Source organism: Schistosoma haematobium, chromosome 1, assembly GCF_000699445.3.
Source record: "Schistosoma haematobium chromosome 1, whole genome shotgun sequence".
NCBI classification, from domain to species: Eukaryota; Metazoa; Platyhelminthes; class Trematoda; order Strigeidida; family Schistosomatidae; genus Schistosoma; species Schistosoma haematobium.
Window position 1 is genome coordinate 31,438,247 of NC_067196.1, and position 26,435 is coordinate 31,464,681.

General features: G+C 32.0%; 3 protein-coding genes across 3 annotated transcripts in view; 1 reads left to right on the forward strand and 2 right to left on the reverse strand.

The window, feature by feature from the left end:
- MS3_00007473 (uncharacterized protein) lies at nucleotides 1–17,843 on the forward strand (the record flags this gene model as incomplete). Its single annotated transcript, XM_035731469.2, has 8 exons — nucleotides 1–57; nucleotides 1,725–1,846; nucleotides 3,811–3,880; nucleotides 10,499–10,752; nucleotides 13,829–13,910; nucleotides 15,994–16,163; nucleotides 16,214–16,322; nucleotides 17,017–17,843. The coding sequence occupies 8 exons, from the start codon at nucleotides 1–3 to the stop codon at nucleotides 17,299–17,301; spliced, it is 1,149 nt and encodes a 382-aa protein (XP_035586904.1). The 3' UTR covers nucleotides 17,302–17,843.
- On the reverse strand, nucleotides 7,681–9,952 carry MS3_00007484 (uncharacterized protein). The gene is made up of 2 exons (XM_051215765.1): nucleotides 8,669–9,952; nucleotides 7,681–8,635 (listed from the first exon to the last, which is right to left on the reverse strand). The coding sequence occupies exons 1-2, from the start codon at nucleotides 8,689–8,691 to the stop codon at nucleotides 7,924–7,926; spliced, it is 735 nt and encodes a 244-aa protein (XP_051073715.1). The 5' UTR covers nucleotides 8,692–9,952; the 3' UTR covers nucleotides 7,681–7,923.
- Nucleotides 16,784–26,435, reverse strand: part of MS3_00007495 (uncharacterized protein) — a 26,908-nt gene continuing 17,256 nt past the window's right edge. Inside the window, exons 2-3 of the mRNA XM_051215778.1 lie at nucleotides 17,543–17,955; nucleotides 16,784–17,272 (exon numbers count right to left, since the gene is read on the reverse strand). The gene's annotated coding sequence lies outside the window, so the exon portion shown is untranslated. The remainder of the gene's footprint in view (nucleotides 17,273–17,542; nucleotides 17,956–26,435) is intronic.

The following is a 26,435-nucleotide window of genomic DNA, read 5'->3' on the forward strand; positions in this document are numbered from 1 at the left end:
ATGGAATTATTGGATACAGAAAATAGGTATATCCATTTATTACAAGATGTTTATGATGTAAGTGAATATATTTTCAAATAACAGTCAGCTTTTTTTAAATGACTTCACAATTACAAACTGTTCAAGGTATAATAAGAACTTTTATTCGTTTAAGGGAATACACTTACATAACTGTCGGCCTGCTTGAGCATCTGGGCTACCTGTTCTTGTCATCTAGATATTTCAACAAGTTATCTATTTTTGTTTGTTTTAATATATCATTATGTCTATCAATCGCATAACCTATTCTGGTGCGTTTCTGAAAAGTGTATAACCTTTCACTGTTAAAGTTACAAACAGCCCAATAAGAGATAATGTGGTCACTGGCAATATGCAGCGAAAAGAATATACATTATTCAGATGTTCATTTAGTGAACTGCTAACATCTAACTGGCGATCACTCAATATTTATCGTTAGGATCGACCAAGAAGTAAGAAACGGAAACTTGTTGAAATACTTTGTGCTGAGAATTCTATATTGTACCAAAAATATAATATTGAATAAAGCTAATAATAATAATAAATGTTCAGGTTAAACTGTCTACAAGTTTATATCGGTTTTACTTATTTACTGTTAAACTGGATAAGTTTAAGGGTTACGTTACCTGGTTAATTGTGTATTAATATATGTTGACAAAATAAATAACAAACCTCAAGATTTTTAAGTTGAATTATTAAATAATCCATTCAGGGGCACTGTCACTAAGCTGAATGATTATCAACTAACACCTTTATCATATGAACCCATTTTATATTTTTGGTTCGTTTATTCTAATATTCTTAACACAGCCATGATAGAGTTTGTGTTTTTTCTAGAACCATCGTTCTAAGGTGATATTAAAATAATTAAACGAGTAACTTAGTTGATAACTTTCGTATCTTATCACCTTCTTGCAAGCAAACTATGTAACGTTTGAATATTGTTGTTATCATTAAGAAATGAAAATATAATATTCTAGATATTCTGACTAAAACTGAGTCATGTGAAAATGACTAGCCTCTGCTGACTGCTAGACTTTGTCAATAATCCTCCAAAGATACACTAGTGGTTTTTATCATGATATTTAATTTTGCTGTTCCCGGAATAACGATTTAATCAGGGGAAGATCTATTAACAGATTAAAAGTTATCAAATCGTAGAAACAGTTTTCATCTAACTATAACAAATCAATTAGCAGAAGTATGAGGTAAAATCAAGCAATCATATGAAAACTGATAAATTGGAGTATCCTATTTCTATGTTTAACAAATAAACTTAAATAATGTCATTTAAAACAAGCAGATATGTCTAAATAGATAAAAGTGATTAGTTAAGCCAGTCGAACACTAAGATTTCAAGAAAATTTAAGACGTTTAACCAGCAAGTTTATGTTATTTTCATCACAGTTCTGTATAGTTATACTTTAACTGAAACTGATCAATTTATATTCGTATATATGCCTCCTGAGCGAACCGGTTCAGCAAGTTTGGATGGATTTGAAGGGCAGTTAAAAGCAGATTCTAAAAAGCCTACTTTATCCAATTTGGAATCCATCAGTTAAAAGTACGTGGATCCAAGTGGTGACGTTTGTTGTACTCATTTCAGTTCTTGTTATAATATTGTTAAAAAAAAACTTTTTTAATACCTATTTCTAGCATTTACACAAAAACTTTTATTTTCGTTATTTCGTTATTTTATAATTCAGAAGGTCATGATAAACAAAGAAATTGACTGTAAAACATCAGTTGGTATTACACAGATTCCATTTACTCAATTAAAACAAAAATTACTTGGGAATTGGTCTGAATTACTGTCATTTCATAAAATGTAAGTTATTTACAACTGTTTAACATAATATATAAGAACTTTCGTTTAAATTTAATCGAATAATTTCACAGTATTTGGGCATCGAGTTCATGTTTAGCATAATATTCATCTTTTATAACCTGTAAATTGTCTAATTTTTCAGATAGTATAAGTAGTCTAAACTAGACTATAATGGTTAATTGATATTTAACTAAAAAAAATATTATAGTGAATTCTTTCGACAAATCAATTATTGGATCGATAACACTTATGTATGTGTGGAGATTTGAAAATATTTAAATATTGTCACATGATGGATATTTAAAATTCAATGAGAATATTTAAAAATTGTTGAAAACAGTTTCTTAATATTTATCTTATCTTGAAAATCAAATAAAAAATTATATTCCTTGTCGATTGAACGTTACTTGTTGATTGTTGTGTTGGAAACATATATCGCTTACATTCGAAACGAGGGAACTCTGCAGTTCCCACGACGCGAAAGTAAGAACACAAAGACTGGTATAAGTGAAAATTTATTGTCCCCAAAACACGACGACGAGCGTAGTCGAAAATACACTAATTTATATGTTGATTCGTACACCGATTTTGACCAATAATTAGAATAAAATCACATAGATGAAAAATGACAAATCACATACTGAGCATAGTTCATGTCAATGGAATACAAGAATATCGCATATTATACAGAATAAAATATCATACGAGAAAAGGAAATAAATACGACATTGAATGATCATTACATTGAATCAAAATGGAAATAATCTTGAACAATAACTCATAATGAGTAAATCAATCGAAAATTGACTTTTCTTTCTATGACATCAAGAATTAATGGACATTAACAGTTGAATTGTTTTTATTGTTTTTAATGTTAAATAACACAGTTTTAAATCTAACATTTTTAATATTATGAATAATTCCTGAAGTTGATGTTTAGGTCTACAGTTGAAATATTTAGATTTTGTTTTTATATGATTACTGTCAATATTTTGAAGCTCAGAGTACATATGTACCATACAGACTTACTAAAACCCAGCCCTGAATGTCAGCAACTGGAAAACCAAAAACTCTTAGGAATGATAAATATAATATCTGTTAAACATGCTAGTGAGTACTTATACTCAGTTGCTTAGCAACTAACTAGCTACTTAAGTGGTAGCTATGGGACTCGAATATGAATATCAACACTGAGATCCAGGTACCAGCGAATCAGTTATAGAGTCGCTTTTTCAATTTTTCAGATATTTTAATTTTTTACTTTCGACACCATTACTTCCTCATTTTATTGATTAAGGATTCTTTTTGTAAATTGCTCAAACATTGATTCTGGATGGTTTGGGTGTTTTCAAAACAGTGCATATTTAATTTTATTAAGATTTGATTTTTTTATACACTCGTCCGTTCTTGGTTGGTTGTTCTCTTGTTTCTGGATGCTAATTTTTGTCATTTACTACAGAGTATATGATCCTTAAATACCACTAGATCTAGGTACTATGTTTCAAATTAATGTCATCATTTACTTACAGGGTTTGACACGTAAAGCAGTCTTAGTTTATAATCCTCGGGAGGATTCTACAACTGAAAACGTAACTCTATTAGCTGCGATAAGTAACCACAGGGACCTTCAGTAGAATGCTATTCACTACATAATCAAGAACTGTATGAGTGATAAAGTTCACTTTTGTTAGGTGAAACTTTTCGAAATGACTGTCATTACGTAATAATTTTATCTGAAGAAAAATAGAAAGTTTCAACTAACTGGAAAGTATTGTATTTATAGATTTCAATTTACATGATAATTTTCTTTGAAAAAATATGTAGATCCAAGTTATCGAATTTATTCGGGTAATTTGATTTGTCCTTTTCAAATCAGTAAACGAAAAAAGTAGCTAAAATATTTCCTCTGGGATTCTAAACCTTTAAACAACAAAACGTTTTCCCCACTATGATATACATTACAGGCATGTTCTACCTACATTGAAAGAATGCAATGGAAATGCTAAGATGATCAAATATTGGGCTTCTGTCATGGTATGTTCTATTTCGTAATTAGTTTTCGAGTTATTTTATATATTAGTAGCCAAGTGATAGCCGTAATCCTCAATTATGCATATCCACTTAAAGTTTATTCTTCGAAGGTTTGTTTTATTGAGGAAGAATTGTTACACTCTGTGGTTTTACGCACTCATTGCGCAAACTATTAGATCTTGAAAAGACTAGCTATGGAGACTTTATTTCTAAAAACAAACAATGATTTCTACAATTTATGCATATTTTGCAGGTGATCAAATCGACACGAATAACGACACGCAGAGGGTGACTTCGGTTACATAAATAATTTGTCAATTGACACTACCTCGCCTACATTTTCATCTCAACTGAGATATTGTATGATATGTCTGGCATTTCTCAACATATAAATAACTGACTAAGCTACTGAGTTAGACAATTGTGTGTTGGTAATTTCGTGAGAAACACCTTCCATCCTTATATTTTGTTATAAAGTTTATGTATTTCCATGAATAAATGCATAATGTAAAAATAATATAAACTAACAATTTTTCGAATGGCCGGAAGTAGTTGGCTATAAGTCACACATAACTTTTAAGAAACTAATGCACCTTCGATACTTTAAGTATGCTTCAGTCAGTGACAGTAGAATATCTTCAGCTTAACTATTTGATTTCATCCGCCACAAAAAGTGAAGAATATTGGTACAATCAAAAACCCAATTTTAAGATTTTTCTAACCGAATCTATTCAGTTCTAACCTTATCTGGACGATAAAATTACGCTTAATCCTTTGAGATTTATAGTAGAAATTAAATTATCATCTGACAAATGGTTTATCTATTCTACGACTGTTGGTCAAATAATTATAAACCAAATTGAAACTCTCCCTCTGCTATAATAAAATAAGAAGTTAGTACCTAATATAACAGAGTACTTCTCATTGTTGTACTGTCAACTCAGTTCATTTAATTGGACACTAAAATATGAGAAGGTTAATCAGTTTACTCGGCTGCTCAAATGGAAATTGGTTGACTGTCCGTTCAGAATATAATATTCATTGGCTTATGCATAACAGTTTCTTTAGAAATCTGCTGCTGAATTATGATTTCTGTTGTGTTGATCCGTTTTAGTGAGTTCTCAAATATAAACATGCTATCAAATGAAAGGAACATCGTTTAAGGATAAATGGTGTTAATAAATGGAAAGGGATATTACTGAATTGTTGTTACTGTACTCAAATGGTACAGTTAATAAAGTGTAACCGTCATATGCTGAATTAATTTTTAAATAAGTATTACATTTAAAATTTTCAATAAACAGCAATTATCAGAACTATGTGATACATTAGCGCAATACCTTTCGAACAATCTGATCACTCATATACTTGTTAAGAACGTTTATATATAAAAAATTTAAAGGGTCAACTGGACTGAAAATGGAGGGTAAGCGGAAACAAGGATAATAAGAAATAATGCGAAAACAATTTGAAACCTAATCACTCTGGGTAATAAGCTAATATTACCAAGGTAGGTTTAAGGTGAGAACAAACTGTTTTTGAATAGACAAAGGGGTTTGAATTTTCGTATGGTTAAGGCTTCAATGAACCTTAGTATACGCCCTATTACACTTTTGTACAACACCACAAAAGCCGAATTAAGATTAATCTTATGACGTGTTTCAATTATGTTTCACAATAGAGGATGATGGATGCTTACTATCTACTATTATGGGGTCATTTGATTTCATTTGTGTTTGCAACTATTTAGGTACATGTTCACACATCCTAACTTTACGGTTGACATTTTGCCCACGGCAATTAAGATTCCCTACCACCCATTTCTAAAAAAATGTATGGTGTCAAAGAAAAATTTAGCGATCGGTGATTGGTGTACTTGTTTTGCAAGTGTGTGCTCAAGTGATAATGAACAAACATTTTGTCACCTTTAATAATTTTGTAATTGGTCGTAAACTGTTCATCTTTGCAATGTGATTAGTTGAAATTGAAATCGTATCTAGAGCTGTGATTGGATGTCAGAATTTTGATTTTTACATTTGAAATTTAACGATAATGAATAAATCTTTTTGTGTAATCGTAGTCTTGTAAGAAATTTAGACATTTATAGGAAAAACACCAACTTAAGTGCAATCCTACTGTTAGTGAATGTGTATTTGGATAAATTTTTGATTTCCGATCAACAATTTTAATGTCACGAGTACTTATATATATCACATAAAAGAAAGTTTTTGGAAAAAGCAACTGAAAACCGGTTTGAATATTTGATAATAATGATTACTGAATGAGGTCAGTAGTCAAATCTTTAATACCAAATTAATAAACAAACTATCACTAAAGTGTATGCATAGGTTTTTGGTAACACATGGTCTGTTAGTTCGAGAAACAAATCAACATAACAATAAATCATTATGATAACTTACTGGTTGCAATATTTATAATTCAGGTGAAGCAACCGTAGACCATCATTGAATGAACTGACTTTGACAGTATATGAATGTAGTAATAAATTTAACCGAAATAGGCACTTAATATTTAGTGAACGTTTTTTTTGTAAATGTTCATTCTTAATGAGAATTAGAAAACGTTAGATTTAAATGTGGTTAATTTTAATAGTCCATTGAAAGGGTTTATTGTGTTCACTTGTAAATTATTTGTAGTTCTGTATTTTAAAATTAATTTTTTGGTCGTAATAAAAACTAGTGTGTTTAATCAGTCATGTGTGAATATTGTTAACCGCCGTAATATGAAACCTGAACTATATCTAGACATAACGAATGTAACCATTTTTGACAAGCATTTGAAATATCAGTTTCATGAAGTGTAAATGAACAAGCCTACGTCGTCTGACTGACTCAACAAATATCTATCGACTTTAAACGTATAAATATGAATAAGGTCAACTGTATCAATGAACATTTACAATTCTATTATTATTTATTTTCCTTATTATTATTATTATTATGTCAATTGACAAGATTCAATTGTCATACTATGCATTTCATTGACACAAAATTTTTGCATTTTAAATTTTCCTATAATGCTCTTCCACTTATTGTGACTGAACACTGTACTGCAAATAATCCAGACCTTTATTGAATGACCTTTGTAATTTGCAAATGTTACAATTTGTAACTATATATATATATGTCGTAACAGATGTAAACGTTCACCATTGTTAATACATTACATTGTCAAATTCATTAATGCCATGACATATTTTTGGCCTTTATAAAATATGGAAATTATGGACTTATAACTGTATAGTGTGATTGTACCAGTAATTAATAGTTATATGGGTGTGCAAATGAATACGTTGATATAATCAGTGGTTATGAATAACAATGAAGGCTTAGTTGACGATTGGACTTAATTCATACGTACGCTTAGTTCTGGTTTCAGGTACTATTAATATAAAACTGGAATATGAAATTCTTGCATTTTGTATTCATGAAACGGATAATATTCTCATTTCTTTTAACACTTACTATATGACCTTTTAATCGGATTACTAATTTCAACTTGTTTTATAATGTCAGTATCTTATTCATAAGGAATATATTTTCTCAATTTTGTTTACATCTCTATGAGCTTTAATCACATTCATGTTTGTAACTATCTTATTATATTCACTACTAAATTTATTCACCTAACGACAAAATAACGATTTTCACTATATTAAAATATTCCTATTAAAATGTACTAGTAATAGATAGTTTAAAAATATGTTACTAAGACATGAACGGTAATCACATTATTTTACATCTAAAATTATTAGATAAGTGTTCATAAAATGACAAAATCTTGTCTGCTTTCTTAACCTTTATATGTATTATACATTAGAAACAAGTTTACGAATACATGAGCGATAATCGCTTATCGATTATTAATATCTAAGGTATATCGAAATGCATTCGACATTAAAAAGTGCTTAATCACTTGACCTTTGCCAAAGACAAAAACAATATTGGGAAAAATGCCTTTAAATCAATTTGTGGGTGGCCCTGAAAAGGGCCTTTAATCGTTCTCGCGGTGGGACGTCCAAACTATTAGTTGGTAATGGCGCCACACATCGGACAGTGTACTGCTCGTACGTTCGGTGATGGGTCATAAGCACAGAATCTATGAAACATAGCTTCACAAGGACAGAAAACCCAACCCACTTCATCACCAGTTTCATAGGGCGGCTGTGCAAGATTACAGATGTCACACAAACGGTTCTCTTCATCTTCTTCATTTTGGATGTCCCGTTCTGTTAACTCTTCTGAGTTTATAGAAACTACGTCATCCTCGTCGTTACTTAACGTTTCATCCAAATCGACATTTCCTCGATGCATCAACGGCGTTGTAAAGTCAGCAGACATTACAAACTCCGTCAAAGGAGTGCGCAAGTGCCGCCTCAGTACCTGACATGCAGCTGGTGTCAGTCGTTCCTGAAGTCCACGCATTGCTGGCTCTTGGCCGATGTTGGCTTTTACCCGGCAATCTGATGTATATTTCTGTAATCTTGCTTCCATCCAATATCCAACGCGAAGTAGCACACTAAATATAGATCTCAGCACAGGTGTTTTTCGACTCAGTTGATGCATCTTCAAAATTCGGTGACTTGTCTCAACAAAGTTCGTATTATTGAGTTGAAGTAGCGTTGCTGATGGTCGAAAAGCTGTAGACCATTTGTGTTTTCTCGCTAATAAGTGGTCTCTGACATATCGGGCAAACGTTCCGTCCGATATTTCGATCAAGGATAATACATTGTTAAAACTACAAAATAATGTTATGTTGCTTTTGATTTACCTTTCAACCGTTTGAGTAAACATCAGGTGAAAAAATAGTTGTATCACTTCTGATCGTACCCTCTACAATTAAGGTTACTGGGTTAATGTTAATGAACGAAACACTTACCCTCTTTATAACATTGCGAACAAGGTGGACGCGACACAAGATATGGTGAGCATTGGGATACACCTGCATGATGGCAGCAGCTATTGCAGGTGAATCATCTGTCACAATGCCTACCACCTGTCGACTGTTGGTTAACCCTTGGAAGAACGACAGGAATCGAGAAATCAAAGTCGATGTTTCGCGACTTATAAATGCAATACAAACGGGTATCGCCTTCAAATTCATATCAAGGGCTACGACCTGATATAAATAGATATTCTCGTTATTCGTCTTGTATGTTCCGTCCAAACCAATAACATCACCGAAACGGTCTGCAAAAATCTTTTGATCACCAGTGCTGAAGAAAAAGTACGATAGACAGTTCTCATCGTCTAATTCGTATTCGCATCGCCCACCCAAAGATGTTATGTGCGCTTTCAATTTCCCGTAATCACCTATCGTTTACATTATAAATTGGCAAATGGCTTACCAGGAATGTTCGCCTGTGAGAACACTTTGTACCGCATATTATAGATATCTTGATCAGTCAGTAGTTTCCCATAAGAATGGTAAGCATAATTCTTAATGTGGAATGAAGCAGTACCAGATATTAGCAGCGGTCGCACATTTTCAAACTGGGCCTCTGTTAACCTGCGCACCCATGAATTTCCTTGGTACCTTAGGGAATTGCACTCGTGATTGTGATGCACATTCCCACGTGCAACAGTCCAGTCCACAAATTTAATGTACGAGTTTTCATTTCTGCACAAATGCGAATCTCGAACTACATAATGACAGTAAGTTGATCTTTCATAATTTGTGATAGCGGACTTCAACGCTTCAATCGATGGGAACGCAACGAGAAACAACGTTGTCAAAAAGACTTCCTCTATTTCTGTTACGTGAGAAACAACAGCGCTTGTACTAGGCACGTTACTGTCCTCCATAATGATGATTAAAATGTACTTCGTCGACAAGTACTGATGTTTTATAGCAATCCGACAAAACATAACTAACAAATTAAAAACGAACTTCAAAACTAGCCATTTCATTGGACGAAACGGGATGAAAAATATTGCAATTTTGGGTTGAAAAAACATTTTTAAAAAGGGTGGGTGGGGGTTTTAAAAAAATTGCCGTGGGGCAAATGAATTTCCTAACTTTACGATCACATAGAGAAGATTAATCGTAATCTGCCTAGTTAACCTTTTATTTTTATATATAAATGGTCTTAACAAGTATATGTGAGATCAGATTGTTCGAAATGTGTTACGTTAATATATCACATAGTTCTGATAATCTTTATCTTCTTGTTACACTACCAAAATTTATCAAAAAGACTAATTGCTTCAAGCAATAATTCGTCTACATATGAATGACAGTAAAGAAGGATTTTGTGAGTTATATTTTGCACAAAACTTCAATTTAACTCGAATTAGATTGTATAAATGCATGAAATATCCAAAGGAGCAACTATAAATAAAAATAATATATTTGTAATATCCCAATGAGTAGAAAATTAGATTATCAAATCAAATCTTGGTAATGATGCCTACAAAGGAGCAACTGTTGTTGGACATTCCTTCATCATTTGGTAATGAGATTGAAGGGATTAAAACCTGGTAAGATCAACTCACGTACCAATTAAGATAAACAAAATTTTCGGTTTGAAACGTTTCTATTCATCACTTTAGATTTTATTCTCTAACATACTTTTTGTCGTCGTTTTCTTTTAAAATTTAGGCACCATGCTTCATTGACCTGTATACTATGTACTGTTTGTTCCATGAAAAGACAAAACGACTATGTACTTATTTAGGAAACGTTTCATGTAAAAGTGTGAATTTAAAAAAACCAAATGTAAAAAATGAAACAATTGGAAATTATAACACCAATACCGAGTTATTTAAATCTCAACTAACCAAACCTGTACGACGTATTCAGTCTTATCATCTATTATTGAATAAACTTCAAAAAGAAGCGAACTTATCTGATGTGTAAGTTTGACTAAGGTTTTCGATAAATCAACTAGTAATTACGGTATATTCTCTGTCAAACTTTCATTCTTTTAAGAATTTATAACTTAGTGTTATTGACCGGGTTAAGTTGTTTATTGGTTTCAATGATAGACTGACGAACCGATCAGTACAAATATTTAAGTCACATTCGGAATGAGCCGCCACCTATGTAATATAGTTTTAAGATCTATGAGAAACTGAGTTAGTAAAGTTAGTGATTTTGGGTGTTAATAAATTTCACAAGATTGCAGTTAAGAATTATGATGAATTTGGCTCAATACCGAACCAAAGTGGAGGATGTCCCCCCGACTAACTTTAGACAATCAACATCATACAATGTTTAACACACGTCAGATCAATAAAACTGGTGGACGCGACGCAAACATTGTCGAAATATCATACACATAGTTCCCTTTATCGAAGTAGTACAAATAACGCTAATAATCATATTGTGTGACATTAACCAATACACGTTAATCAATTAAAGTAAATACAATATTTAAATGTCAATGTGAAACAAGCTTGTTAGTATTTGAAAACTCGAAATAACAATGTGTAGGTTGACAGTGAATTAGGTAGTTCTCACCAACAAGTCCCAAGCCTTACAAGATCTACTAGAAAATGAGGTAACCTCTCTGGAGAACAGCTGAGAAAGGATTACAGAGACAACTAATTTAACATGTTAGGAGGTGTTGTACCCCAAAGAGTGTCAGTACAAAGAATAAGTTTTTGTAGACAGTTTAGAAAATATCCACAAGAATGAAAGACGAGAAGAGGTCACCCAATAACAGCTGAGGGAATCAGTCGAATGGAACTCATAATTATACATAAACTTTCTCAATTATGAGAGCATAAGATAACGTAGATATGAAAGTCCTGAGGAATCTTCTTTGAAATTATGGAGTAATTGGGAAGATCGTTGCCAACGTACGGAATCCTAATAATAGATTACACTTCAAAATCGGCCCTGGAGGATAGCTCACAGATGCATTACAAGTAAAAACTGGTATCAGAAGAAGCTTTCCACTATCACCCTTTCTCTCCCTTCTGGTCTTTTGACTGGATTAGTAAGATCTTTACATCTCACCGACAGCATGCAATATAGTAGACACCATGAACCGAGCTATATGATTTGAACTTTGCAGTTGACTTAGCCCTTCAACCATATATACGGCAACAAATCCAGACAAAGACCAAGTAGCGCGATCTTATGCAGAAGTAGCCATCAACATTCGAAAGGAAAAAGTAAGATCCTAACATATAAAACAGTGTGCACCAACCAGCTCTGGAAAAGGAGGAGACTTTTACGTACTTGGGTAGTATTGTTGATAAACAAGGTGGATCTAATGCAGATTTGAAGACACCGATTGATAAAGTGAAAGAAGTATTCCGAACATTGAAGAACATTTAAACTCAAAACAACTATCAGCTCACACCAAAGTCGAAATTTCCAAAGTTTATGTTAATGAAGTTCTGTTGTGCGGAGCTCTAACTTGTAGAACTACAGCCGTCATCATCAAAAAGATACAGGTATTTATATACAACTGTCTACACAGGATAATCCAGACCTATCGGTTAATGACCATCAATATTGGCTTTTTGTGTCAAAGAACAAACCAGCCTGCTAGTTGAGGTGGAAATTAAGAAAAGACGCAGGGGGGACAAGACATACTTTGTGGTACCCATCAAAATGTATCCCAAGGAAGCTCTAAAATGGAATCCTGAAGCCGGAGAGAAAACAGAGAGAACAAGGAACACATTACGCTTGGACTTAGGGGAAGACATTTGAAGAATGGATAACACTTGGGAACAAGTGAAAAAGAAAACATAGGAGAGGATTATTTAGAGATCCCTGTACGGTGGCCTATAATCCACGAAGGGTTTTAGGCTTGAGTAAGTAAATGTATTTTCACATAATGTTACCTATCGATCGTTGAATGGTCCATTTAATTAGATTAATTTTATCGCGAATTTAACCTAAGGCAATTTTTAAAAAAAGTACCTTCTAAATGTTTAGTAAATGTCGATAAAATTCGTTACCCTCGGCATGAAAACGTTACTATTCTGATATTCCGACTGGTAGCTCCAAATATTCTTTATGTTGCTAAGCGACTGAAGCAAAACTGAATTTAATAAATGTTCTGATTCTGAGATGTTTAGTAATCCTGGCGAAAGACTGTAGACATTACATAGAATACTCGTCATTAAGTACATTTTATATATCACTATAGCAGAGAATAATGATGTAGAATTTTTCATTAATGTCATATTTCCAAAGATAATTCTTCAAAATTGACCACTATCTTCAGAAATTTGATAAATATTCAAAGCATACTTTGATACTTACTTTTTACCTTACATTCTGCCATAATGAAAAAGGAAATAAACCAACATTTTCAATCTAACCTAATCAGAATGTTAATGTTACTTATCTTACAGTCGTCAGTCAGTCAGCTACAATGTAAGACCAGGCACATATATGCATCGGTCCAAGTTGCCACACCTCATTAACACAGCAAGATTAACACCAAATTCACAGAATTACTTCAGTAGTAGTAATATATAAAAGCAAGATTGTGTGTAAGGATATAATAAAGGAAGAATGAATTAGTTCGTAGAAAGAAAGGTATAAAGTGATTTTAATCTCATGGTTTAAGGGAAAACAAAGAGTGTACACACCTACGCGATTGTGATTGATTCGAAGCCATGTCACTCAGAGTTTCCAGCCATTAGTTACGATAGTCACTCGGACCCCAACCAAGTAGTCTGCATCTACCAACATGGCTCAGACCAGAAGTTAATGACTTTATGGACTGACACCATGTTTTGTTTTGGCCGCCCTCAACTTTCTTCCAACCTTCTCCAACACTAGTCAGCATTGTGCGTCGCGGTAAACGGTGCTCAGGCATACGTAACACTGTTGATTAATTAATTTTTGTAACTCCTTTGTAGAAAACGACAAATTTTATCATTCCTAATATTTTAAAATCCGAATTCTATATTTAAAGTTTGTGATAATTTAAATTACAAATATTTGTACTTCTTTAAATTTAAGTAAATACTTGGACGATGCCCGTCAAATATTCAACAGAATATGTGATACAGTAAATGTGACAATGAATCTGCGTGGTTTGACGGTAATTATCAACAAATATTATCATGACCTTTTTTATGAGTTATTAAGCTTTCCTAATTACAGATCAACAATCTATATACATCGAACGAATTCACTCATTGATAATGAACAGTTAACCGCATTTAATAAATGTAGATACTTCATACACCAATTATCCAGTAGAAAAGTAGAAATTCACCGTTATCTAGATAATAATTTATTGTTGGTTGTTCTCTTACGAAACTTGAAAAAAAAGCGAAATTCCTCTCAAGTCGAACTCAGTCAACAAAGTTATACAATTTTTAATTTGTATCAACAATAAAAAATATTTATGTTGCAACGGGTGGACTGCAGGTTTTGATACGCAGCGTTTATATCGATCGACTCAGTGACACGTAACACGTAAGGACGACCTAGAGTCCCGATTGGTCCCGCTTCCCTGTCTAGCCCAGCCAGTTGAGTCTAGAACGCAAGTCACAGCCTCTGAGTTATGAATCATTGTATTTCAGACATACTCTATTTATATACTAACCAAACAAACCACATCGTACCATAAAATAGAAAACAACATTTACACAATATTTAACAAGTGAAACAAACATCGACCAAATGGAAATGTCCATTTAACGTTCAAGGACACCATTCGACTTAACACGATAATTATTGGCATATTCCTCTGCATACCTAACAATTTATATCTGTAATATGTATTGTGATACCATGTACTGTTCAAACATTTCTGATCTGAAGATTAGATAATTTAATATCCTATTTCTTTTTTATATATATCCCAATCGAACTTATTCAATAGTCAATAAAATAAATAAAACATTTAAGATTTACCATTGTATATAGAAGTTTGGTGCACCAATCTTTGTTCTTACTCTTTTTAATCTGAATTTCATAAACAAAATGATATTTCATCATTATAGACTACAATTAAAAATGGCTTATTTCTGTATTAAAATAGCCATTATATAAGGGAAATATGAATGAGTTATCGTTGAATTACTTTGCGGCTAAAATTGCTGAAAAACATATCATTAGTAAAGTTTATATATGAGGTGCCAAGAAAAAAACATTCTTTAAGGTGGTTAGTAAAGTCATGTGACATGTAATGTCGAGGTAGTTATGGTAGTAATAATAATAATAATAAACCATATAAATTAAGGAAAATGTATGCGTAGTCAAGAAAGTTGAGTAGGATGGAGACAAGAGAAACAAATATAACCGTGAGTTAAAGTTAGGTGTTCATTATATGTACCTCAGTAAAACGTTTATCCTATTGTCGGCCATGGAAAACAGATCAGACTGAATATATATCATTTAGATAGACAAGTTTTGTCTTATTAAAACTGATATCACTATACATAGTCTTTTTAATAAATTATTCTTGGTTCATAAATTAATGGGTTTCCTTTTTATAGATATTAAGTTCCGTATCCATCAGGTAAAATAGAATGATACCGGATTTTACAACCCGTTTCCAATCAAACGAGTACATTTTTATTTGTTAATTTTTTTTTCTCATAGTTTATATTACTGATCGATTTTATTTAGACCAACCCTAAAGGCCAGATGCTACTAGAGAGCCGTGACAAGTCAAGTTGAACCATTTCGAGAGGAAACCAGTTATCCATATAAGGTAACGGAAGATCTCAGTGCAATATTGCAAACTGATTGAAAACGGATATTTAGATTACTAGAAATCGGCTCAATAGTCTGGAGTTTTTGCTGTTGCTTCAAGGAAGAAAGTTCTAAGTCCTATTTCTGGTGGTGTTTTGGATACGCACTGCTGATGAGTCCTATGCAGAGGCAAAACGTCTGTCCAGTGCTTTTCGATTTTTAATCGTCATCTATACAAATTCAGTCCGCAATCAAAACTATAAAAATGCAACACTCTCCTCAGAACCTATATACTAATTTATTATTTGCTAATAATTCACAAACTTTAATTACGCATAGATTCAATCAACAACACTCACGTAATTTGACTTATAGATCACTTTCTGACTAGTTACAAATTTATTTGTTTGCTTTACAGTCTGTTCTGTTCAATTTTAATTCTATTTCTAAAACTACTATCATTTTATTTTTATTTCCAGGTAGCGCCATCAAAGTTAGGACATTTTTTGCTAGAAGCTGATTTTACTGTTAACCAAACAATCAAACCTACAAAGTCGAAACGACATTTTCATGTAATTTTATTTACTGAAATGTTACTGTTAACAAAATACCGTGTTTCGTTTAAAACATCAATTTCTAATAATAAGAGGTAATCATCTTTTTTTACTGGATGTTATACGATAATTGTTTATTTTTCAGCTTTGAAGATCAGTTTCCAAATTTGGATGATTATTTAGCATTCTTTGATTTTTCACATAATAGTAAGCTCAGTGGTAATAAATCATATGAAGTAGAAGAAGAACTTTGTGTAAGTACAGGTTCTTTTTAACTTTTCAGTAAAAGTAGTTATTAATATTGTTAACTTTACAATTTGCATCATGGACAAAGTTTAGTTAAACAGCGTTTGAAAAACAGAATACACTTAACAGTTGTTATATCCAGATACGGAACTCTTCAGGAGAGCAAATTCCCTACCCTAACTGAGAACAAACCTAGGGTCTCTAGAATTATCTACTAGTATTTTACCTTCGAGCTGCTGAGTTAGTAACCAGCAATTGACATCTTCAACATTAATAAACTTTTAAAACCAAGTCATAAATTATTTAAGTCTGTATACTTCATGAAATCAACGTTGAGTCAAGGAGTTAAAACAAGTACAAATTATTCGAAGTCATTTTAAATTAGAACAGAATTATAAAAGTGTGTAGTCACTGAGTGATTCTTAAGATGATGAAGCAAGTTACTTCTTGATTGTTTGTATGATAATTCACATGATTTTAGCAACTAACAATGTTATGAACAATTTTGACTTAAGAGGATGTGTACACTGGCTACGTACAAAGTATTGGATAACTGTTGATACCATCGATTTGGCATCATTATAATGGCTATTAATTTACTGAAAAAACGACATACTGTCATTTCTTCATGAACACATTTATAATGAAAAATATATCAAAAATGAATCATATTTTCTTTGTATTTCTGTATTTTTCTAAAAGCTACATCAAATTGGGTTATTTTCAAATTCACATGATCGATGTTTCTCACTATTTACCGAAAACTATGGATCCACTTATACGTTTAAATCAAACGATAATACAGTGAAACAACTATGGACGAGTACAATCAATAAATTACTTATGAATCAATTGTACAATTTACGAGTTAATACGGATCCAAAACTACAGACATTCAATAGATTATCGATTTCAAGTAGTCACTTTTCTTGGCTGAATCCAAATTTACCAGTAAATTCTAAAGTAAAGCAATTAAAAGAGAAGTGAAAGTAACATTTTTAAAAATAACGTCTGATTTTTTATTTCACTCACATTTTATGAATATTTTGGACAAAGGCAATTTAAAAACAGTTTATAATAATATTGTTCACAATAGGGGAGGTTAGTTGTGTTATAAAATCCGTTATATATCAAAAATTACACGTTTTACTTTATTAAAATCGGAATAACGGTGTGAACAATGGTTTTATATAAAAATATTTTTCAGTTTTCTGATAAGTCAACTTACTTTATAATCCTTTAGGTCATACATTTCAAAAATAACGTATATCAATTAAATTTTATCAAGTATTTTTTGCCTGACTATATGCTTCGTGTTTTTTTGTTGTTGTGATTTTCACAAAGTACCTTACATTTATTTTTAAGAGTCTACATATGAAAAAATTTAATCCATCCAAGTTGATCTGATACATCTTTAGAAGTTGAGGTCATTTTCTAATTTCTCTGATATTATTTTAACTTACTTAATATATATAAGTAGCATATATTTTTCTTGTTAATAATTCACTTTTTTTTCGTAAAAATGTATGGAGAAAATTATTACCACCTGTTGATATGCCGATTTGGAAGTAGGTAATCAGTTAGCAGGCAGCTAATTCTTAGCCTTTGGAATTGCCATCGTATCCATGGGCTTTCGTAATTCTGGAAAGCAAAAAAAAATGAATAAGCAAAAGACTTACTAAACTCAACTTGGATGCTTCTACATAATAAAGGATATAAATTTTGTCCAATCTATATGTTGTCATACAAAAAATAAATACACAAGTACACCGAAACTGTTTACATTATCTCATATTTTTTAAAAGCAGTCTCTTTAAATGTATACAATGCCCCAGATCAAGGATTTAAGTTCACTGATGAATAAAATACTCTAGATTGCCATGGGTCTGCTATTTTGGATAATTAAATTCTACACGTTGCGTACTTAATTATGCCTTGGTGAACAAAAGACAGTATATAGATTTGACTGCTTTGAAATGCACTTAAATAGAGATGAACCATCCAAATGCATTCGGTCGATAATCTTATTACATTTTATCATTCTCTAAGCCTTTGTATCATCAAGATATAGCGAAACTGAAGTCATCATACGACTAGGAAGGTTATCTTTAGATATCGTTAATTCAGTGACTAGCTCTTTAAGAAACTCATTAAAGGCTATAACGGAAGTTGATGTCAATGAAATTCATACTATTAAACTACCGTTGGAGATTTCCATAATAAAACGGAACAGCTGTTTAGCACTTGTCAATTTTTTAAAATTATCCAACTTAGATTAGTTCGTGATATTACCCATAAAATTCAACAGTCTTCATAAAATCCTTGCAATTTTTGTGTTGATTTGTCCTAAACCGTTTAATTTTCAAAATCCTTATTTTCTAAAGAAGTTAGACGCTTCAAAAGCGCATCTTCCATCCAAAACTGCATAATGATCCATTATTATTTACATAATCTTTTTATTGTGACATCGTAGTTATTACAATTTTATATCAGCATTTTTTGTAATCCTATCTGAATGATTAGATGTTACGTTTCTGATAACAAAACAGAATGTTTGTTACAAAAATGCAAGTAATTATCTTGCAATTTGTATGGTGGACTTTATTGACTGGTATCAAACATGTAACAAGAAATATACTAAGTGAATACTCGAAATTTACTGATCTTGTTTCTCTATGGCTTTTAATTGTCTTAGCTGAATGTCTTGATTGTTAGACTGTTATTGCCAACATAACCAATACAATACTAAAAAGGAAGCAAATTAAAAAAGTTTGTTCACAGTTGACTAACAATTTTTGTTACTAAAACTTAATTTGGTTCACTGTCATCCATGCTTATATTCGCAATGTATATACACCTATTTCCACCATTTTTTAGGCTGAGATAATCATTGAGCCTGTAGCACTTCAAGCTTTTCCCTGAACGAAATATTGGGTCAACTGATTACTAAGAAATCTGGGTATCATGCTTTTCTATATTGAACTGAAAGGCTAAAACACCACCAAAATCCTGCTCCTGAACTGAAAATTTTCCTCCACTTCAAAACTATGTGTGTGTGTGTTTACATGAACAATAGTTTGTCTACCTTAACAACCTTAACCGGCATATATCACAGATGTGAACTGATGACAGAAATAACGGTTGGTTTGCCGTTTAGAATCACATGAATATGATTAGATTAAAACATTTTATACAATATTATATTCTAGAGATTGACATATATATGATACACAATAACCTCATTCCAGTAATTTTACAAGTAAATTGGTCTTTGATAACAAATTCCGAAAATTATGATTCTTTGAATCTTTAGATATCTTGTTGCATGCAGGAACGCTTTTGATGAGCAAATGAATAATTGTGGCTAAAGCGAATAGGATCAAGAAATACACATACCAATCTATATTTACTTATTTCTAATGAAAATAATAATTTTTTTCCATTTCCCTAGTGTTTAGTCTACCGGTTTATTGATTTAATAAATAGGTGTGTACTTTAGTAGAAAAACGTTATTAATTGGTTTTCTAACGATCATATCATGAGGTGATTATATCCATTGACTAGAAAACTGAACATTATCAGAATATGAATCTTAAACTAATTCTGTTATGTAATTGTTTACACTGAAGTAAACTATAAAAGTAAAGGATGTAGACAGGATAATTTATTAAATTTGGCTCCATAAAACCATTCTCTTGTTTATTACGATTTAATTTTTTTTACTGAAGTTTGTTTTCTGTGTTTTTAGTAAAAAAAAAATAGGTAGTTTAACTGTAGAAAAAAATAATGATTGAAAAACACTAGAATAATTTCGCAACCATAATTAGATTATTAAAATTAGTAAAATGTTTTTGCCATTGACTCCCGAAGGAATAAATCAGTGTTAAGGAAGAAATAAACATGGTTTCAGTGAAAACTCAATGATCCATGAGTACATAAATCTCAATCTTAAAAAAGATCACTCGTTAATCGAATAGCTGATGGTAATGTCTGTGGTTGTTACATTGTGAATCCCAGGGCGATAAATAATTGTCTAAAAGTTACAGATACACCTTCATAATAAATGCTAATTACCACGATGCTTAAATCAAAGGCTACTTATTGATTGTTCTCAACTACGAAACATAAAAATTTAGTGCATATGGTTTTCAATCAATTAGACTAGTGGAGACATTTAAATTCAATCAACATTAAATTTTACATCCTAGTGAAGATTAAATTATGAGTAACTTCTGAGAGCGACTAATGGAATAATATTATACATATATTCTTATTGTATAACTATTGAGTAACTACGTTATGTATATTTATATTCCTATTATTATAAGCTTTATTTTGACCTATTATGACTATTTGACTATTATGGTACGATTTACTATTCTTAAATTTGAATCGGTTTAGTGATTGCAGTCTCCCACAATCACAGTAACTTTTTGGCTTGATGTTGTACAAATGTTATTTTCTATTTTATGGCATGATGTTGTCTGGTTGGCTTGTATGTAAACCAGGTATGTTTGAAATAAGTGATTCATGTAGTGGAATCTGGTATTGGCGTTGTGGATTCAACAGGCAAGGGTAGGCAGGAGAAAGGACCAATAAGGACTCTAGGGTGCTCACACCGTTCAATAGGTGATTGTTTTGACACAGTGCTGAGATTGTCTAAATCGTATTCTGATTGGCGAACATGTCACGTGTTAATTAGTCGGGCAAAAGTCACAAAACTAAGGATTAAACAAACATGGCATAGGTAATCGCTTAAGGATGTTATCATTACATTCAACGAAACAATCTAATTTGTTTTTATTTGATACGATTTATATTTCTTGGTGGTTATTGTGATGCTTATATTGTGATGTATTACGGTTGACGTTTGCCTACACTACATGTGCTTTTACATCTTAAAAATATAGTTGATTAACATTATTTTAGCACAATCATTTCCATGTACTTTGATGACATGTATTCATTGAATTAAAAAAACCAATATGTCATATTTGGAGCTGACTTATTAGAAGTAATGTCGGACCACAAAGCTGTCCAATAAACAGAATAAAGCAAACCCTAAAAGCAACAAATGTTGATGATTATCTAAGCATAAACTAATTATAATTAACCTTTTATTTAACGAATCTTCGTGACATTCAGGTTTACATTTCGAAAGAATATTATATTCGCCGATATATTTGTATCATCTCTTATGTTTTATTGACAATGTTTTGACTACTGTTTATTTATTATTTATTTAAACATATAAATTTTTGTACAAAGAGGCACCGAATACATAAGCGCCACACATCGTTCGTTTTGTTTTAGAGCTGGGTTACTACTTGGGTGCCCAGGCCGAAACAGGTGGTTTTCTTGGAGGACCATTCCCAAAGCCTCTGACCTAAAGGTCTAATCAACAGGGAGGCGGATCAGTGTAAGGAGATGCGGTCTCATGGTAGCCGGTGACCAACAATAGCTTCATACGCTATTTGTTACCTCAGGATACTGGGGCCCATGTGCACCATAGGTTTGGAATCAGGGTTTTTCAACTCCCCTAAGTGAACTCTCAGTGTCCAACGACTCGGTTAAGGCGCCCGAAATTTGCTTTTAGTTCTCTAAATTTCGTAAACAATTCCCCTGGCTCGAGAAGGCAGTGAGTAGGACTTTCCTGACAAAGGTTGTGTACGCGTGGCCACGTGAGAGCATTTAGAGAGGGCGAGCTGACTCTCTCCATCCTCGACTGTAACATTGCATTTGAGAGCCTTTTAAATTACGGTTGTCTTTAGTAGTTTTTTATTTTAACTATTAAAAGATTATCGTATAGAAAGCAATAAAACATTATAAACCCAAATTGTGCTTAGAGATTCATAGGAAGTGAAAACATTTGAAATTTAGTGGCATGTATATGCTATTTTGATTTCAGTTTACTTTTGATAACAAGAAAATACACAAATTCATTGGGGAAAAAAATCAATTCTAGACTTGTTATTTGTAATTTTGTTTTGACATTACTTAAAATAATAATGAAACACTCAGTACTTTCTGAAAAATATCATTCATCGTTCACGAGTAACTAAACCCAGTAACAATGTTTTGTATTTTGTTGATAGAAATAAAAGGAATTTTGTTACGTAAGCTGTTAAAATTATTTTCAGTCATACTATTCAATAATTAGTTAATAGCGAATGTTTACAATGTGTTTCAGTAGTTCATATTAATTTATATTGCTTATCATATCAGTTAAATAAGACGTGGGTTACAACTTTCAGAGGCGATCAATGACATTTATATTTACAGTTACCGGATATCTTTATGATAAATTAGAGATTAGCATTATACTGTAGTAAAGTCGGTATAATAAATGTTTGTTTAATACAGGTTTTTAGTAAACCATTTCATAGTTAATACTCCATCACGAAATTTAAATTAAATTTTCTAACCACTCAATCATTGCTTCACATTAATAAATTGGATAACCCTCCTAATTAGTTCATTTTAATGCTGTTCAATACAACATTTAAAAGAATAGCATTAAGGATATATATATATATATTTTATATACACGATGAATTTCTTTATTACCATACTGTCAATATTGATATAATGATGAAAACCACCTGGTGAATACAGGATCCTATATATAAGAAACAGCTGATTAGATTGGTTGATTAGTATTGTTTTTTTTCCGAAAACCAAAAAATCAATCATTTTATTACTAAGACTAATCAATAGGTAGATCATACAAAAATAAAACCAAGTAATTACTCCTGAATTTATTTCAAACAATTTATTTCTGAATTAGAGGATTAAATAAATAAGAAGTTTAATTGTATGTAATAGATTTAACATACAAATGTGTACATTAGAATATATTTTTATTCATTATAGGCAATAATAATAATGATAATAATAATCGTTTATCGCTTTCTAGATAATTAACATTTATACAGAGATATAACTTTAAATCATAATTCAATCGCTTTATTTTCTTTTTTTCATTATAAATAATTCAGTTACGAATAGATTTTTTTTAAAATTCATACCATTATAAAAATAAAGTATTACAATATGAATTCATCGAGATTTTAGAAATTTCAAAATGGAAGAACCCGATAAAATATTTAATTGAAATCATGAGTCAACTGAAGTTAGACCACCATGGAAAACCTGGGAGCACTGGACGACCGGTTCGTTCTAGTATGGGACTCCTCAGCCGTGTGCATCCACGACCTCGCACCCCGCGAGATTCTAACCCAGGACCCACCAGCCCGGCGCAAGGCGCTTAACCATTAGACCACTGAGCCGGCATCCATTGGTGTTAATGCCTAACCTCAACCAGTCCAAGCCGTGATCAGTGGATCTAATCCGTGTCGGGTAGAAACAGGTGTTTACCTCAGTACAATGGAAGATGGTCGCGCAATTTCGTGGATTGGTTGAGGTTAGACATTAATACCATTGGATGCCAGTTCAATGGTCTAATGGTTAAGCGCTTGAACGCGAGACTGATAGGTCCTGGGTTCGAATCTCGCGGGGTGCGGGGTCGTGGATACACATGGCTGAGGAGTCCCATACTAGGACGAAACGGCCGTCCAGTGCTCCCAGGTTTTCCATGGTGGTCAAGCTTCAATTGACTCATGATTTCAATCAGAAACTTAATTTTCACAACACATAACCTGAAGATATTTAATATTGAAAAGATAAAGAAGATTTGTAAGTTGTGGATACTTAAAAAGAAGCTCAGTTCACTTACTCTTTTTTCTACTATTTTTAGTAATTTGTAACTTAGATGAACAGGTAATTCAACGATAATCTACATTTTATAATCAATACACTAAACTTTGACATCCTTAGACTGGTTAATATCTCTTTTAGTTCATTATTTTATTCTATACTTTCGAAGTTATTGCCGTTACCATATAAACAAAATTATCGTGTCACATCTTTGATTTCTTCTAGCAACAGGAAAAGCTCTTCTATTAAGAATTGCTTTCGCCTCTGTTTTTATTTCAAATTTGAGGAAATTACAGTTGGTGAACCTTTATTATTTAACGAATGCATTTAGAAGGCCCGAATATGAAAGTGAACGAATTTCATCCAAATATATAATCCGCTATGATTATTATACTTCTTTTTAATAATCAAAATAATTTTTTTCCATTTGATTTAAGCTCTGGTATTGTTTTCCAGACTGACAACAAAAGCAATGAAACTAAACCATTCAAATGAGAGTGTGGAAGTGTACGAAAAACTGTTTACAATTTTTGTTTTAAAAATAATTTGAACAGAGTATCGTATCCTACAAATATATAAGATCGAAGAGATTATCTAAACATTGATCTCTGGGTTATAAATTGATATTTTCAAATCATACGACTTAATGAAATTTGATACTCAATAATTTAAAGTGAGAATTAACCTAGTTCGTTGTTGGAACTGCACCGCATTCACTAATAAAGAGGGATTATTGATGAAATTGAAGAAACTTCAGTTACTTCCGATCGTGAAACGAACTACCTAAGTTACTCAAAGTATGTTTTTGAATTCAGTTCGAAGTGAAGGCAAGTGAACTGAATAGTTAATTGGTATAGGATAACCTACATTCAGCTAGCTATTAGCCAATGAAATGACTCAAAATTAATTGTTGTTCCCTTACAAAATGCCCTGATAAAATCATCCCAATATTCATATTTAATTCGTGGAAATAGTTTAGACGAATATGTTTTTGAGTGTCATTAATAAAATGACGGTATTTCTTGATTAGTCTGAGAAAAGTATCGCATTTGGCGATTCACACATATAAATGCATGAATAATTACCGATGTTTTACGGATAATGTTAACAGAAAAAGTAATTTCTCGTATACACTTTTGTTGTGAATTTGTTGCCTGTAATAAAAATAATGAATGGAAGTATTGACTTAAAAAATTATTCAATTCTATCATGTTTTCACATTTACTTTAAATGTATGAACAAAACTAAAATAAAGCCAAATTATGAGTAAAATAAATGATAAAATATGAAAGAATGAGATCAGCGGAGAGAAAAAGGATTTTTTTTCCCTTGAAAATACACTTTATGTGCAAAATGAGCTTTGTTTTCTTAAAATTACAGACATACCGTTCTGACAAATGCCAAATAGTATAAAACCTAAATCTAGGATTCCCAGTGAATTAATTTCAACCACCCATCTCAACACCGTGCAAGTGATAATGAGTTACCTAGACTTATGAGCATATTTCAACTTGATAGATGGAAATGAATAGCATACTTACTTACTTACACCTGTCACTCATCATAGAGGAGCGTAGGCCGCCCACAAAAATTGTCCATCCAACCCTGTTCTGGGCAATCCTTTTCAGTTCTTTCCAGTTGCTATTCATCCTTTTCATGCCTGCTTCCAATTCCCGACGCAGTGTGTTCTTTGGTCATCCTGTTTTCCGTCCTCATTCAGGATTCCAAGCTAGCGCTTGCCTCGTGATGCAGTTTGATAATTTCCTCAATCTATGTCCTATTCACTTGCAACGTCTTTCCCTAATTTCCTTTTCAGTTGGAAGCTGGTTTGTTCTCTCTCACAGTACACTGTTCCTGATGGTATCCGGTCAACGGGTATTGATTATCTTACGTAGACTACTGTTTATAAATACTTGTACCTTTTTGATAATGTTTGTGGTAGTTAGTGCTTGAGGGATCAGACAAATATAAAATTAGTCACAACTCAGTGATTAATCAGTTACAAATAGCTTAGCCCTCTAGGAGGTCAAATTTTATCTGAACAGTCTAATGATAACGTTACAGAACATGAATAACAGCGATATCGGTTCGAATCTCATAGATAATAACTGTTATCTCTATATTACAAATACGCTTTCTTAATGAGTGACAAATAGTGCCAGGGTTTCCTGCTGACTATGAAATTCGTAGCCTCAATGTTTAATAAGAAGATTTCAACTAATTTTGCTTAAACATAACATAAAAGCTTAACTGCATATGTAAACGAAAAGCACTCTTTGCTCAAAAACTCGGTAAATAGAAATACTCAGGTAATTAATTTAAATATAAGGTTATAACAAAAATTAAGAATCTTGGAAAGTTAGTGACTCTATCACTAAAAGTATTGCTGAATAGGACTGATCGAA

What these genes read in the sequence shown, in the direction of transcription:
- MS3_00007484 (XM_051215765.1), bottom strand. Translation starts at nt 8,691, where the DNA reads ATGTTTACTCAAACGGTTGAAAG. An exon ending in TTTACTCAAACGGTTGAAAG is followed by an intron (nt 8,636 to 8,668) that starts GTAAATCAAAAG and finishes ATTATTTTGTAG; the next exon opens with TTTTAACAATGTATTATCCT.